This window comes from Parambassis ranga, chromosome 2 (genome assembly GCF_900634625.1).
Source record: "Parambassis ranga chromosome 2, fParRan2.1, whole genome shotgun sequence".
Taxonomy (NCBI): domain Eukaryota; kingdom Metazoa; phylum Chordata; class Actinopteri; family Ambassidae; genus Parambassis; species Parambassis ranga.
In genome coordinates, this window is record NC_041023.1 from 31,045,525 (window position 1) to 31,062,206 (window position 16,682).

The window sequence follows — 16,682 nt, forward strand, 5'->3', positions numbered from 1 at the left end:
TCACCATGGTAACGGCCCTGCCTGCCTGCCTGCCTGCCTGCATCCATGGCAACCGGAATGTTTATCAGCTGCCCCTAACTGCAGCTCTCTTTCCCCCTCCTAATGCATTTCCTATGTAAAACCACCCTCCGAACAACGTCTCATATTCTCCAAACCGAAGACTTTAGACGAAAAATAAGAACACCGTCAGAATCCCAAGAAGTTGCTCTACAACTGGTACGATTTTTATGTCTGGGATGTCGAAGATGTGGAGATGGCGGCGAGTTAGAAAATATGGCAGCTCTGCTTCTCTGTTTTTGGTTTTACATTATGTCTTAATGGAGGAATGACCGGCACTCTCCCCGAACAGCTCGATCTACAGGCAAAACTGTTTGGTGTTGAGTTTTAAGACCGACACCAACAGAACCCAGACCATTTTTCCTTCGAACTGGTGGCCAAATTATCCCTGTCAGATAAAAGGTGCAGACGTGACAGCAGGATAGAAACGCAGAAACTGGTTTAATTTTTTTCCCTCCCGCACTCTGAGCGATGACTCACCCACTCTAGCTCCCAACATTCCACGCAATACACACTAATGTTAAACTCAGAAGAGACCTCAAAAACCACTTCATCTTGAATCCCCTATCATTTGAAGACGGAGCTGAACTTCCAAATTCTGAATACAACTTTTGAAGACCAAGACGTTGGAAGTATTTTAAGCCTCGAATGGTTTCTCTAACTTAATATTTGTAGGAGCAGTAGCATTTTGCAAAATGCATGGTTTGAAGGGCTCTCCCATTGACTCCAATGTTAATTTGAGGGTGGAAAATGTTTAATATTTTTAATATTATAATATTTGTAATTATTATTGAAGGTTTCCGGGAATGTCCTGAATGAGCTGAATCTTTTGATGTTTGAATGGTTTGAATCGGCCCATGCATTCTGAAGATATGCTGAGCCAAAAAACGTACGGAAGAATAATAATAACTAGAAAAGCATTTCCTGAAGAAAATGCAAGTTTGATTGCCGCAGCTGAAGCATTGCTTTGAATGCTGATGTGAACGATTGCTCTGAATTGCTGGAGAAACTGCAATCTGAACTTAATTTGCTGAAACACAGTTAAGAATTTAGAAAGATGAAGCTCTTATCTGGAAAAGTAGAAAATGTTTTAATATTATGAAGATATGAAAGAGAAACAGCTGAAGACAAGAACAGTATGAAGTCACGACCTGAAAGAATAGCCTGTGAATATACCATATGAAAGGTCTGAGGGTGGAATAATACCATAAGACTATAAGAAGCTCAGGCTGTGTGATTTGAATGTGGAAAAGTAGTATACAGCTGAAGGATGATCAATATGACAGATATAATGCTTAAAGTCTGATAAAGACTACAAATATGGCTGCTTTGTATGCTTCTAGTGAGTCAGTCTGTCACCATGGTAACGGCCCTGCCTGCCTGCCTGCCTGCCTGCATCCATGGCAACCGGAATGTTTATGAGCTGCCCCTAACTGCAGCTCTCTTTCCCCCTCCTAATGCATTTCCTATGTAAAACCACCCTCCGAACAACGTCTCATATTCTCCAAACCGAAGACTTTAGACAAAAAATAAGAACACCGTCAGAATCCCAAGAAGTTGCTCTACAACTGGTACGATTTTTATGTCTGGGATGTCGAAGATGTGGAGATGGCGGCGAGTTAGAAAATATGGCAGCTCTGCTTCTCTGTTTTTGGTTTTACATTATGTCTTAATGGAGGAATGACCGGCACTCTCCCCGAACAGCTCGATCTACAGGCAAAACTGTTTGGTGTTGAGTTTTAAGACCGACACCAACAGAACCCAGACCATTTTTCCTTCGAACTGGTGGCCAAATTATCCCTGTCAGATAAAAGGTGCAGACGTGACAGCAGGATAGAAACGCAGAAACTGGTTTAATTTTTTTCCCTCCCGCACTCTGAGCGATGACTCACCCACTCTAGCTCCCAACATTCCACGCAATACACACTAATGTTAAACTCAGAAGAGACCTCAAAAACCACTTCATCTTTAATCCCCTGGCATTTGAAGACGGAGCTGAACTTCCAAATTCTGAATACAACTTTTGAAGACCAAGACGTTGGAAGTATTTTAAGCCTCGAATGGTTTCTCTAACTTAATATTTGTAGGAGCAGTAGCATTTTGCAAAATGCATGGTTTGAAGGGCTCTCCCATTGACTCCAATGTTAATTTGAGGGTGGAAAATATTAAATATTTTTAATATTATAATATTTGTAATTATTATTGAAGGTTTCCGGGAATGTCCTTAATGAGCTGAATCTTTTGATGTTTGAATGGTTTGAATCGGCCCATGCATTCTGAAGATATGCTGAGCCAAAAAACGTACGGAAGAATAATAATAATAATAAAGACGTAGAAGAACAAGAGTTTGATTGCCATGGCAATCAAACTAATAATAACTAGAAAAGCATTTCCTGAAGAAAATGCAAGTTTGATTGCCGCAGCTGAAGCATTGCTTTGAATGCTGATGTGAACGATTGCTCTGAATTGCTGGAGAAACTGCAATGTGAACTTAATTTGCTGAAACACAGTTAAGAATTTAGAAAGATGAAGCTCTTATCTGGAAAAGTAGAAAATGTTTTAATATTATGAAGATATGAAAGAGAAACAGCTGAAGACAAGAACAGTATGAAGTCACGACCTTAAAGAATAGCCTGTGAATATACCATATGAAAGGTCTGAGGGTGGAATAATACCATAAGACTATAAGAAGCTCAGGCTGTGTGATTTGAATGTGGAAAAGTAGTATACAGCTGAAGGATGATCAATGTGACAGATATAATGCTTAAAGTCTGATAAAGACTACAAATATGGCCGCTTTGTATGCTTCTAGTGTGTCAGCATGTCACCATGGTAACAGCCCTGCCTGCCTGCCTGCCTGCCTGCATCCATGGCAACCGGAATGTTTATGAGCTGCCCCTAACTGCAGCTCTCTTTCCCCCTCCTAATGCATTTCCTATGTAAAACCACCCTCCGAACAACGTCTCATATTCTCCAAACCGAAGACTTTAGACAAAAAATAAGAACACCGTCAGAATCCCAAGAAGTTGCTCTACAACTGGTACGATTTTTATGTCTGGGATGTCGAAGATGTGGAGATGGCGGCGAGTTAGAAAATATGGCAGCTCTGCTTCTCTGTTTTTGGTTTTACATTATGTCTTAATGGAGGAATGACCGGCACTCTCCCCAAACAGCTCGATCTACAGGCAAAACTGTTTGGTGTTGAGTTTTAAGACCGACACCAACAGAACCCAGACCATTTTTCCTTCGAACTGGTGGCCAAATTATCCCTGTCAGACAAAAGGTGCAGACGTGACAGCAGGATAGAAACGCAGAAACTGGTTTAATTTTTTTCCCTCCCGCACTCTGAGCGATGACTCACCCACTCTAGCTCCCAACATTCCACGCAATACACACTAATGTTAAACTCAGAAGAGACCTCAAAAACCACTTCATCTTTAATCCCCTGTTATTTGAAGACGGAGCTGAACTTCCAAATTCTGAATACAACTTTTGAAGACCAAGACGTTGGAAGTATTTTAAGCCTCGAATGGTTTCTCTAACTTAATATTTGTAGGAGCAGTAGCATTTTGCAAAAGGCATGGTTTGAAGGGCTCTCCCATTGACTCCAATGTTAATTTGAGGGTGGAAAATGTTTAATATTTTTAATATTATAATATTTGTAATTAATATTGAAGGTTTCCGGGAATGTCCTGCATGAGCTGAATCTTTTGATGTTTGAATGGTTTGAATCGGCCCATGCATTCTGAAGATATGCTGAGCCAAAAAACGTACGGAAGAATAATAATAATAATAATAAAGACGTAGAAGAACAAGAGTTTGATTGCCATGGCAATCAAACTAATAATAACTAGAAAAAGCATTTCCTGAAGAAAATGCAAGTTTGATTGCAGAAGCTGAAGCATTGCTTTGAACACTTATTTGAACGATTGCTTTGAACTCTTTGAGAATAAGAAATCTGCATGTAACAGCTGAATTAATCTAAATAATATCTGAAGCAGTCATAAAACAGCTGAATTAATCTGAATAGGAGCTGAATAATTGCTTTGAACAGCAGATGAATTGTCTGATCTTGGAATAATAGCTGAGGCTTAGGGAGACTAAATGATTTTGATGTAGATATGTAGCAAACAGCTCCATAGCAATGAATATGGCACATATCATGCGTAATGATGGATAAAGACTACAAATATGGCTGCTTTGTATGCCAGTTCTGTGTGTCAGCCTGTCACCATGGTAACAGCCCTGCCTGCCTAATTAAGCCCTCTTTAAGACACCTGTGTGGTTCTCCTTTTACTCCTCTCAGGCAGATCCCATGTATTTTAATGGGGGTTGCACCCTCCGAACAACGCCTCGGTGTCTCCAAACCGAAGACTTTAGACAAAAAATAAGAACACCGTCAGAATTCCAAGAAGTTGCTCTACAACTGGTACGATTTTTATGTCTGGGATGTCGAAGATGTGGAGATGGCAGCGAGTTAGAAAATATGGCAGCTCTGCTTCTCTGTTTTTGGTTTTACATTATGTCTTAATGGAAGAATGACCGGCACTCCCCCCGAACAGCTCGATCTACAGGCAAAACTGTTTGGTGTTGAGTTTTAAGAGTGACACCATCAGAACCCAAACCATTTTTCCTTCGAACTGGTGGACAAATTATCCCTGTCAGATAAAAGGTGCAGACATAGCAGCAGGATAGAAACGCAGAAACTGGTTTAATTTTTTTCCCTCCCGCACTCTAAGCGATGACATCACCCACTCTGCCTTTGAAGTCTCCACGCAATACACACTAATGTTAAACTCAGAGGAGACCTCAAAACCACTTGGTATAAAACTGTTAACCATTTGAAAACTAGAAACAGGAGAACTCTGAAAAGTAATAGCTGAAAAGAGCAGAAGAAGCTGAACATTTTGATCTTTGAATGGTTTCTGTAGCTGAAAGTATGCAGGCGCTGAAAACTTTTAAAAGTTGAAGACTCTGAAGGGCTCTCTCATAGACTTCAATGTTAAATTAATTTTATAAAACGCTTAATATTTTAAAAACTATAAATAGCTGAACTCTGAAAAGTAATACCTGAAAAGACCTGAAAAAGCTGAACATTTTGATCTTTGAATGGTTTCTGTAGCTGAAAGTATGCCAACGCTGAAAGCTTTTAAAAGTTGAAAAATCTCTCATAGACTTCAATGTTAAATTAATTTTATAAAACGCTTAATATTTTAAAAACTATAAATAGCTGAAAAAAACTAAAAGTTGACCCATCATGTCCTCAATAAGCTGAACATTTTGACATTTGAACGGTTTCAATAGCACAAAGTATGCCCAAGATACGCTGAGCCAAAAAGTGTACGGAAGAAAATATAATAATAATAAAAATAAAGAAGTAGAAGAACTAAAGTTTGATTGCTCTGCAATCAAACTAATAACTAGAAAAAGCATTTCCTGAAGAAAATGCAAGTTTGATTGCAGAAGCTGAAGCATTGCTTTGAACGCTTATTTGAACGATTGCTTTGAACTCTTTGAGAATAAGAAATCTGCATGTAACAGCTGAATTAATCTAAATAATATCTGAAGCAGTCATAAAACAGCTGAATTAATCTGAATAGGAGGTGAATAATTGCTTTGAACAGCAGATGAATTGTCTGATCTTGGAATAATAGCTGAGGCTTAGGGAGACTAAATGATTTTGATGTAGATATGTAGCAAACAGCTCCATAGCAATGAATATGGCACATATCATGCGTAATGATGGATAAAGACTACAAATATGGCTGCTTTGTATGCCAGTTCTGTGTGTCAGCCTGTCACCATGGTAACAGCCCTGCCTGCCTAATTAAGCCCTCTTTAAGACACCTGTGTGGTTCTCCTTTTACTCCTCTCAGGCAGATCCCATGTATTTTAATGGGGGTTGCACCCTCCGAACAACGCCTCGGTGTCTCCAAACCGAAGACTTTAGACAAAAAATAAGAACACCGTCAGAATTCCAAGAAGTTGCTCTACAACTGGTACGATTTTTATGTCTGGGATGTCGAAGATGTGGAGATGACGGCGAGTTAGAAAATATGGCAGCTCTGCTTCTCTGTTTTTGGTTTTACATTATGTCTTAATGGAAGAATGACCGGCACTCCCCCCGAACAGCTCAATTTACAGGCAAAACTGTTTGGTGTTGAGTTTTAAGAGTGACACCATCAGAACCCAGACCATTTTTCCTTCGAACTGGTGGACAAATTATCCCTGTCAGATAAAAGGTGCAGACATAGCAGCAGGATAGAAACGCAGAAACTGGTTTAATTTTTTTCCCTCCCGCACTCTAAGCGATGACATCACCCACTCTGCCTTTGAAGTCTCCACGCAATACACACTAATGTTAAACTCAGAGGAGACCTCAAAACCACTTGGTATAAAACTGTTAACCATTTGAAAACTAGAAACAGGAGAACTCTGAAAAGTAATAGCTGAAAAGAGCAGAAGAAGCTGAACATTTTGATCTTTGAATGGTTTCTGTAGCTGAAAGTATGCAGGCGCTGAAAACTTTTAAAAGTTGAAGACTCTGAAGGGCTCTCTCATAGACTTCAATGTTAAATTAATTTTATAAAACGCTTAATATTTTAAAAACTATAAATAGCTGAACTCTGAAAAGTAATAGCTGAAAAGACCTGAAAAAGCTGAACATTTTGATCTTTGAATGGTTTCTGTAGCTGAAAGTATGCCAACGCTGAAAGCTTTTAAAAGTTGAAAAATCTCTCATAGACTTCAATGTTAAATTAATTTTATAAAACGCTTAATATTTTAAAAACTATAAATAGCTGAAAAAAACTAAAAGTTGACCCATCATGTCCTCAATAAGCTGCACATTTTGACATTTGAACGGTTTCAATAGCACAAAGTATGCCCAAGATACGCTGAGCCAAAAAGTGTACGGAAGAAAATATAATAATAATAATAATAATAATAATAATAATAATAATAAAAATAAAGAAGTAGAAGAACTAAAGTTTGATTGCTCTGCAATCAAACTAATAATAAAGACGTAGAAGAACAAGAGTTTGATTGCCTAGCAACGGCAATCAAACTAATAATAATAAAGACGTAGAAGAACAAGAGTTTGATTGCCATGGCAATCAAACTAATAAAGACGTAGAAGAACAAGAGTTTGATTGCCATGGCAATCAAACTAATAATAACTAGAAAAGCATTTCCTGAAGAAAATGCAAGTTTGATTGCCGCAGCTGAAGCATTGCTTTGAACGCTGATGTGAGTGATTGCTCTGAATTGCTGGAGAAACTGCAATCTGAACTTAATTTGCTGAAACACAGTTAAGAATTTAGAAAGATGAAGCTCTTATCTGGAAAAGTAGAAAATGTTCTAATATTATGAAGATATGAAAGAGAAACAGCTGAAGACAAGAACAGTATGAAGTTACGACCTTAAAGAATAGCCTGTGAATATACCATATGAAAGGTCTGAGGGTGGAATAATACCATAAGACTATAAGAAGCTCAGGCTGTGTGATTTGAATGTGGAAAAGTAGTATACAGCTGAAGGATGATCAATATGACGGATATAATCCTTAAAGTCTGATAAAGACTACAAATATGGCTGCTTTGTATGCTTCTAGTGAGTCAGTCTGTCACCATGGTAACAGCCCTGCCTGCCTGCCTGCCTGCCTGCATCCATGGCAACCGGAATGTTTATCAGCTGCCCCTAACTGCAGCTCTCTTTCCCCCTCCTAATGCATTTCCTATGTAAAACCACCCTCCGAACAACGTCTCATATTCTCCAAACCGAAGACTTTAGACAAAAAATAAGAACACCGTCAGAATCCCAAGAAGTTGCTCTACAACTGGTACGATTTTTATGTCTGGGATGTCGAAGATGTGGAGATGGCGGCGAGTTAGAAAATATGGCAGCTCTGCTTCTCTGTTTTTGGTTTTACATTATGTCTTAATGGAGGAATGACCGGCACTCTCCCCGAACAGCTCGATCTACAGGCAAAACTGTTTGGTGTTGAGTTTTAAGACCGACACCAACAGAACCCAGACCATTTTTCCTTCGAACTGGTGGCCAAATTATCCCTGTCAGATAAAAGGTGCAGACGTGACAGCAGGATAGAAACGCAGAAACTGGTTTAATTTTTTTCCCTCCCGCACTCTGAGCGATGACTCACCCACTCTAGCTCCCAACATTCCACGCAATACACACTAATGTTAAACTCAGAAGAGACCTCAAAAACCACTTCATCTTTAATCCCCTATCATTTGAAGACGGAGCTGAACTTCCAAATTCTGAATACAACTTTTGAAGACCAAGACGTTGGAAGTATTTTAAGCCTCGAATGGTTTCTCTAACTTAATATTTGTATCAGCAGTAGCATTTTGCAAAATGCATGGTTTGAAGGGCTCTCCCATTGACTCCAATGTTAATTTGAGGGTCGAAAATGTTAAATATTTTTAATATTATAATATTTGTAATTATTATTGAAGGTTTCCGGGAATGTCCTTAATGAGCTGAATCTTTTGATGTTTGAATGGTTTGAATCGGCCCATGCATTTTGAAGATATGCTGAGCCAAAAAACGTACGGAAGAATAATAATAATAATAATAACTAGAAAAGCATTTCCTGAAGAAAATGCAAGTTTGATTGCCGCAGCTGAAGCATTGCTTTGAATGCTGATGTGAACGATTGCTCTGAATTGCTGGAGAAACTGCAATCTGAACTTAATTTGCTGAAACACAGTTAAGAATTTAGAAAGATGAAGCTCTTATCTGGAAAAGTAGAAAATGTTTTAATATTATGAAGATATGAAAGAGAAACAGCTGAAGACAAGAACAGTATGAAGTCACGACCTGAAAGAATAGCCTGTGAATATACCATATGAAATGTCTGAGGGTGGAATAATACCATAAGACTATAAGAAGCTCAGGCTGTGTGATTTGAATGTGGAAAAGTAGTATACAGCTGAAGGATGATCAATATGACAGATATAATGCTTAAAGTCTGATAAAGACTACAAATATGGCTGCTTTGTATGCTTCTAGTGAGTCAGTCTGTCACCATGGTAACGGCCCTGCCTGCCTGCCTGCCTGCCTGCATCCATGGCAACCGGAATGTTTATGAGCTGCCCCTAACTGCAGCTCTCTTTCCCCCTCCTAATGCATTTCCTATGTAAAACCACCCTCCGAACAACGTCTCATATTCTCCAAACCGAAGACTTTAGACAAAAAATAAGAACACCGTGAGAATCCCAAGAAGTTGCTCTACAACTGGTACGATTTTTATGTCTGGGATGTCGAAGATGTGGAGATGGCGGTGAGTTAGAAAATATGGCAGCTCTGCTTCTCTGTTTTTGGTTTTACATTATGTCTTAATGGAGGAATGACCGGCACTCTCCCCGAACAGCTCGATCTACGGGCAAAACTGTTTGGTGTTGAGTTTTAAGACCGACACCAACAGAACCCAGACCATTTTTCCTTCGAACTGGTGGCCAAATTATCCCTGTCAGATAAAAGGTGCAGACGTGACAGCAGGATAGAAACGCAGAAACTGGTTTAATTTTTTTCCCTCCCGCACTCTGAGCGATGACTCACCCACTCTAGCTCCCAACATTCCACGCAATACACACTAATGTTAAACTCAGAAGAGACCTCAAAAACCACTTCATCTTTAATCCCCTATCATTTGAAGACGGAGCTGAACTTCCAAATTCTGAATACAACTTTTGAAGACCAAGACGTTGGAAGTATTTTAAGCCTCGAATGGTTTCTCTAACTTAATATTTGTAGGAGCAGTAGCATTTTGCAAAATGCATGGTTTGAAGGGCTCTCCCATTGACTCCAATGTTAATTTGAGGGTGGAAAATGTTTAATATTTTTAATATTATAATATTTGTAATTATTATTGAAGGTTTCCGGGAATGTCCTGAATGAGCTGAATCTTTTGATGTTTGAATGGTTTGAATCGGCCCATGCATTCTGAAGATATGCTGAGCCAAAAAACGTACGGAAGAATAATAATAATAATAATAATAATAATAATAAAGACGTAGAAGAACAAGAGTTTGATTGCCTAGCAACGGCAATCAAACTAATAATAATAAAGACGTAGAAGAACAAGAGTTTGATTGCTTTGCAGCAATCAAACTAATAATAAAGACGTAGAAGAACAAGAGTTTGATTGCCATGGCAATCAAACTAACTAGAAAAGCATTTCCTGAAGAAAATGCAAGTTTGATTGCCGCAGCTGAAGCATTGCTTTGAATGCTGATGTGAACGATTGCTCTGAATTGCTGGAGAATCTGCAATCTGAACTTAATTTGCTGAAACACAGTTAAGAATTTAGAAAGATGAAGCTCTTATCTGGAAAAGTAGAAAATGTTTTAATGTTATGAAGATATGAAAGAGAAACAGCTGAAGACAAGAACAGTATGAAGTCACGACCTTAAAGAATAGCCTGTGAATATACCATATGAAAGGTCTGAGGGTGGAATAATACCATAAGACTATAAGAAGCTCAGGCTGTGTGATTTGAATGTGGAAAAGTAGTATACAGCTGAAGGATGATCAATATGACAGATATAATGCTTAAAGTCTGATAAAGACTACAAATATGGCCGCTTTGTATGCTTCTAGTGAGTCAGTCTGTCACCATGGTAACGGCCCTGCCTGCCTGCCTGCCTGCCTGCATCCATGGCAACCGGAATGTTTATCAGCTGCCCCTAACTGCAGCTCTCTTTCCCCCTCCTAATGCATTTCCTATGTAAAACCACCCTCCGAACAACGTCTCATATTCTCCAAACCGAAGACTTTAGACGAAAAATAAGAACACCGTCAGAATCCCAAGAAGTTGCTCTACAACTGGTACGATTTTTATGTCTGGGATGTCGAAGATGTGGAGATGGCGGCGAGTTAGAAAATATGGCAGCTCTGCTTCTCTGTTTTTGGTTTTACATTATGTCTTAATGGAGGAATGACCGGCACTCTCCCCGAACAGCTCGATCTACAGGCAAAACTGTTAGGTGTTGAGTTTTAAGACCGACACCAACAGAACCCAGACCATTTTTCCTTCGAACTGGTGGCCAAATTATCCCTGTCAGATAAAAGGTGCAGACGTGACAGCAGGATAGAAACGCAGAAACTGGTTTAATTTTTTTCCCTCCCGCACTCTGAGCGATGACTCACCCACTCTAGCTCCCAACATTCCACGCAATACACACTAATGTTAAACTCAGAAGAGACCTCAAAAACCACTTCATCTTTAATCCCCTATCATTTGAAGACGGAGCTGAACTTCCAAATTCTGAATACAACTTTTGAAGACCAAGACATTGGAAGTATTTTAAGCCTCGAATGGTTTCTCTAACTTAATATTTGTAGGAGCAGTAGCATTTTGCAAAATGCATGGTTTGAAGGGCTCTCCCATTGACTCCAATGTTAATTTGAGGGTGGAAAATGTTTAATATTTTTAATATTATAATATTTGTAATTATTATTGAAGGTTTCCGGGAATGTCCTGCATGAGCTGAATCTTTTGATGTTTGAATGGTTTGAATCGGCCCATGCATTCTGAAGATATGCTGAGCCAAAAAACGTACGGAAGAATAATAATAATAATAATAATAACTAGAAAAGCATTTCCTGAAGAAAATGCAAGTTTGATTGCCGCAGCTGAAGCATTGCTTTGAACGCTGATGTGAGTGATTGCTCTGAATTGCTGGAGAATCTGCAATCTGAACTTAATTTGCTGAAACACAGTTAAGAATTTAGAAAGATGAAGCTCTTATCTGGAAAAGTAGAAAATGTTTTAATATTATGAAGATATGAAAGAGAAACAGCTGAAGACAAGAACAGTATGAAGTCACGACCTTAAAGAATAGCCTGTGAATATACCATATGAAAGGTCTGAGGGTGGAATAATACCATAAGACTATAAGAAGCTCAGGCTGTGTGATTTGAATGTGGAAAAGTAGTATACAGCTGAAGGATGATCAATGTGACAGATATAATGCTTAAAGTCTGATAAAGACTACAAATATGGCCGCTTTGTATGCTTCTAGTGTGTCAGCATGTCACCATGGTAACAGCCCTGCCTGCCTGCCTGCCTGCCTGCATCCATGGCAACCGGAATGTTTATGAGCTGCCCCTAACTGCAGCTCTCTTTCCCCCTCCTAATGCATTTCCTATGTAAAACCACCCTCCGAACAACGTCTCATATTCTCCAAACCGAAGACTTTAGACAAAAAATAAGAACACCGTCAGAATCCCAAGAAGTTGCTCTACAACTGGTACGATTTTTATGTCTGGGATGTCGAAGATGTGGAGATGGCGGCGAGTTAGAAAATATGGCAGCTCTGCTTCTCTGTTTTTGGTTTTACATTATGTCTTAATGGAGGAATGACCGGCACTCTCCCCAAACAGCTCGATCTACAGGCAAAACTGTTTGGTGTTGAGTTTTAAGAGTGACACCAACAGAACCCAGACCATTTTTCCTTCGAACTGGTGGCCAAATTATCCCTGTCAGACAAAAGGTGCAGACGTGACAGCAGGATAGAAACGCAGAAACTGGTTTAATTTTTTTCCCTCCCGCACTCTGAGCGATGACTCACCCACTCTAGCTCCCAACATTCCACGCAATACACACTAATGTTAAACTCAGAAGAGACCTCAAAAACCACTTCATCTTTAATCCCCTGTCATTTGAAGACGGAGCTGAACTTCCAAATTCTGAATACAACTTTTGAAGACCAAGACGTTGGAAGTATTTTAAGCCTCGAATGGTTTCTCTAACTTAATATTTGTAGGAGCAGTAGCATTTTGCAAAAGGCATGGTTTGAAGGGCTCTCCCATTGACTCCAATGTTAATTTGAGGGTGGAAAATGTTTAATATTTTTAATATTATAATATTTGTAATTAATATTGAAGGTTTCCGGGAATGTCCTGCATGAGCTGAATCTTTTGATGTTTGAATGGTTTGAATCGGCCCATGCATTCTGAAGATATGCTGAGCCAAAAAACGTACGGAAGAATAATAATAATAATAAAGACGTAGAAGAACAAGAGTTTGATTGCCATGGCAATCAAACTAATAATAATAATAAAGACGTAGAAGAACAAGAGTTTGATTGCCTAGCAACGGCAATCAAACTAATAATAATAATAAAGACGTAGAAGAACAAGAGTTTGATTGCCTAGCAACGGCAATCAAACTAATTATTAATGAATAATTCAGTTTTGGCATTTTCAGGCCTCCATACACGTGAAGTGTTCTCCACAGCAGTCTAATGGAGAACAGAGAGGAAACAGGTCACTTCTTAGGCCACAAATGAAGTCATTTTGCTGGAAATTCTGCAAAGGCATTGTGTGTTTGTACATGTGCAGTAAAAAAAGACCACCATGACCCAACTGCCAAGACCCATATTCGTCAAAAAGAGGCATCGTGTGCATGCATGGATATTCTAACATAACAATGCTGGAATAGGTGGTCAGCTGGAAAGGATGTGCTCCTGAACTGTAATTAAAATGTCCATTTTACCACACAGCCACATGGCTCTTTTCACCTACTTCCACGCTCACCATGAGGTCTCACCACCACCTCTTGCAGCAGGTGTTAAATATCCCCCCCCCCCCCCCCCATGAGACACACACAACTGTTGACGTGACCGCATTTCAAACAACAAGAGTGTCAACCCTCAGCATGATGCAGCCCACGGCACAATGCAGCAGCATAACGAGTGATCTGAAGCCAGATCTGCAGGGTTTGGGTGGGGCGGGGGGTGGGGATTCTTTATTAATATGTGGCCTCAGCTTTAATTGATAAAAAGAGGAAGTGGATGGTTTTTCTTTTTAAAGAAGAGAATGTGAAAAAAAAACACATTGGCAACTTTTATGGACATTTAGATCACTGTTTGCAGTCAATTATATAATACTAATTTGTAGTTTTAAATTAATAAGTTCCCTGACAGTTTAAAGTAATAGTTAAGATCTGATTTTTACACCCAAATACAGCAATTACATCTCCACATGCGATTCACATCAGACTTTGTTCTGCTGCTCTGATTCTTGCGACTGTCTTGTTTAATTTCACAGCAGAATTAATTCAATAATTGATTGTATCCTCCTCCTCCTCCTCCGCCTCCTCCTCTTCTCATTTCATAAATTAATTTACTCCTTTGCCCCCATCAGATTTCCTCTCTTTCTGCGTGAGTTGAAGCCCTCGCAGTTCCGTACACATAGGAGCTTGGATTTGATATTTCCCTGGGGAAATTAATAGTACAGTGCGTTTTTGGACCAGGTACAGATTAAAAACTAGGCTTATTATAAACCCATTAACCTAGTCATTAGGACCAGATATGGAGAAAAAAAGATGGAATGGGTGGCTGTCTAATTTTAGTGCAACATCATGGTTTTATTTTCTGCCTGCAGGTGATGAGAGGAAATGAGGTATTTTCCCTTGAATGCACCACTCACACTGCATCAGCCACACTCAGTATTATGTGTATTATAATGTGCAAGGGTTCATGTGATGTAGATATGTGCACATATGACCACATGCTCACCTGTGCAGAAGTACAGACTCTAGTAGTAAACACCCACTTTAGTATGACGTCAGGATTCTGGCTCAGATATTTCATGTTTAATGTAAGCTTTACAGGCCTGGCCTTGCATACTGTAACCCTCTGTGTCTTCTTTCAGAGGCTTGCAACAGAAGCAGAGAAGTTTCAAATGGAACACGTTTGGCAGGAAAACAGCGAGGTGAGTAAGCGGCCCGAGCACGATCTGATATGTTCATTATCAACACACTTCGGCACTGCATGCAGACCAAGTGGTGCCGTGAACTCCATATGTGGAGCGGACGGAGGGACGTGTTACTCATGATCTAATATGATTGTAATAATTGGACGGCAAATCTCATTATAGTGACAGTAGCGCTCTAATGACTCTATAAAAGATGGAATTTCATTATTTTACATAATAGACAGAAACAACCAGGCGTGGTCACGATGAACACGCACACAGGCTGCTAACTCTCTGATGCTGTCCATTAATCATGGTATTAATAATAATATGAAAATGTACAGCAAATTGTAGGGACACACTATTATTTTATTCATTCCACTATTCAGTGCCTGTGATGGAAAAAATTCAGCTTTGGCATCCATCCCATTAGCTTTAAAAACTCTTCAGTGTCATTCACTAAATCTTCATTAAATGTTTTGCCATTATTCACTGTCATGTCATTCTTATGTGAAAAAAACAGGGAGGAAAATCCCTGCGGTAGATCTGTTTATCCACTATGTTAGTTTGATTTTCATTGGCCCAGCATTCTTGACTGGGAAATCCAATAAGTTCCTAGTTAATGTGATAGGTATCCCTGCACAACTGAATTAAATCAATAATTTTTTTTAGCATTTTTTCCTCCATTTTATTTTTACAACCGAAAGAAGCATTAGCTGCTAGCTGCTCTAGATTAGCTTGGAGTTAGGTGGAGTCAGGTACTTCCAACATGGCACCAATTATTCCCATACTGACCTTCATGATTTCCAGTCACAGTCAAACCATCTAAACAGCCCTTTTGTGTGTTTTAAAAGTGGCGACCATGGTGAGGGGTTTTGATTTAGTTGCAGCCTCCAATCTAGATATCACCTGATCCTACACACTGGTTCTTTGAGACTGGCTAATATTTGATTACTGGCTAATATTTGATTACACTTTATAATATGTGCCACATATATATAAAATTATATATGTGGCCTATTCTGGTGTAATTGTGTCTCCTCACCATGTAGAGATCTGGCACTGTTGGTCTCATGCCAGACAGTGAACGTGATGATCTTGTATGTGTCAGCCCAGCTGTGGTGTAACTTCAGACTGTGCTGCAACTGCCTCAGGATATTTTCTGACATCCAGCTTTTAGCCCCACATTACCCTGGGTGTACTTTCAATGCACACAGATCATGCGTGCCTTTTTATGTCTGACTTCAGTTTTAAAACGTGCATGTCCATACTGTCTCTGTGTAGTTTTACAGCACATTGTCCTGCTTGATTTGGTAATGTTTGTCACAAGCTATTACCATAACTGTCTTTAGAAATACCAAGTGGGGCACGCTGCGTGTGTTTTTGCGCATGCGTCTGTTGCCTGTCACCTTTGATAACTGGGCCGGTACTACTGGGCACCTCTCCCTGCTGGCTTTAAACACTTAAAAGCTGTGACAGCTGCAATAATAACACACACACGGTTGCGTGTGTGTGTTCTATATCATAATGACCCTATTTACAAAAACCTGCTCCACATAGATCAGCTTGAATTGGCTGTACATGCTTACACAGGCCATCTTTTTCAACACACTTAAACAGACCAGTGTAATGGATCCTCACCGTTTTAACTGGTGATTTGGCAGTGTGCATCACTCCCACCACTAAATGCAAAACAAATCTATTTTTCTGTACTTCATCCACTTTCTCCATCTGTCACACCTCTCACAGTCACCTCCCTTGAGGGCTGTAATGGTGTGACCTTGGTGTGATTGTCACCTCTTAAGGTGCACATCGGTGACATTAACCCAAGCTGACAGACAACATCATGACACACTCCTATCAGCTGTTTTATATGTGCATTGTTGTATGTACACGTACAT

General features: G+C 39.5%; 1 protein-coding gene across 2 annotated transcripts in view; it reads left to right on the top strand.

Moving 5' to 3' along the window:
- Nucleotides 1-16,682, top strand: part of LOC114447199 (voltage-dependent calcium channel subunit alpha-2/delta-1-like) — a 106,878-nt gene that overhangs the window by 50,506 nt on the left and 39,690 nt on the right. For both annotated transcript variants that reach the window (XM_028423336.1, XM_028423344.1), the window contains exon 4: nucleotides 14,740-14,799. In XM_028423336.1, the coding sequence (XP_028279137.1) occupies nucleotides 14,740-14,799 (60 nt within the window). The remainder of the gene's footprint in view (nucleotides 1-14,739; nucleotides 14,800-16,682) is intronic.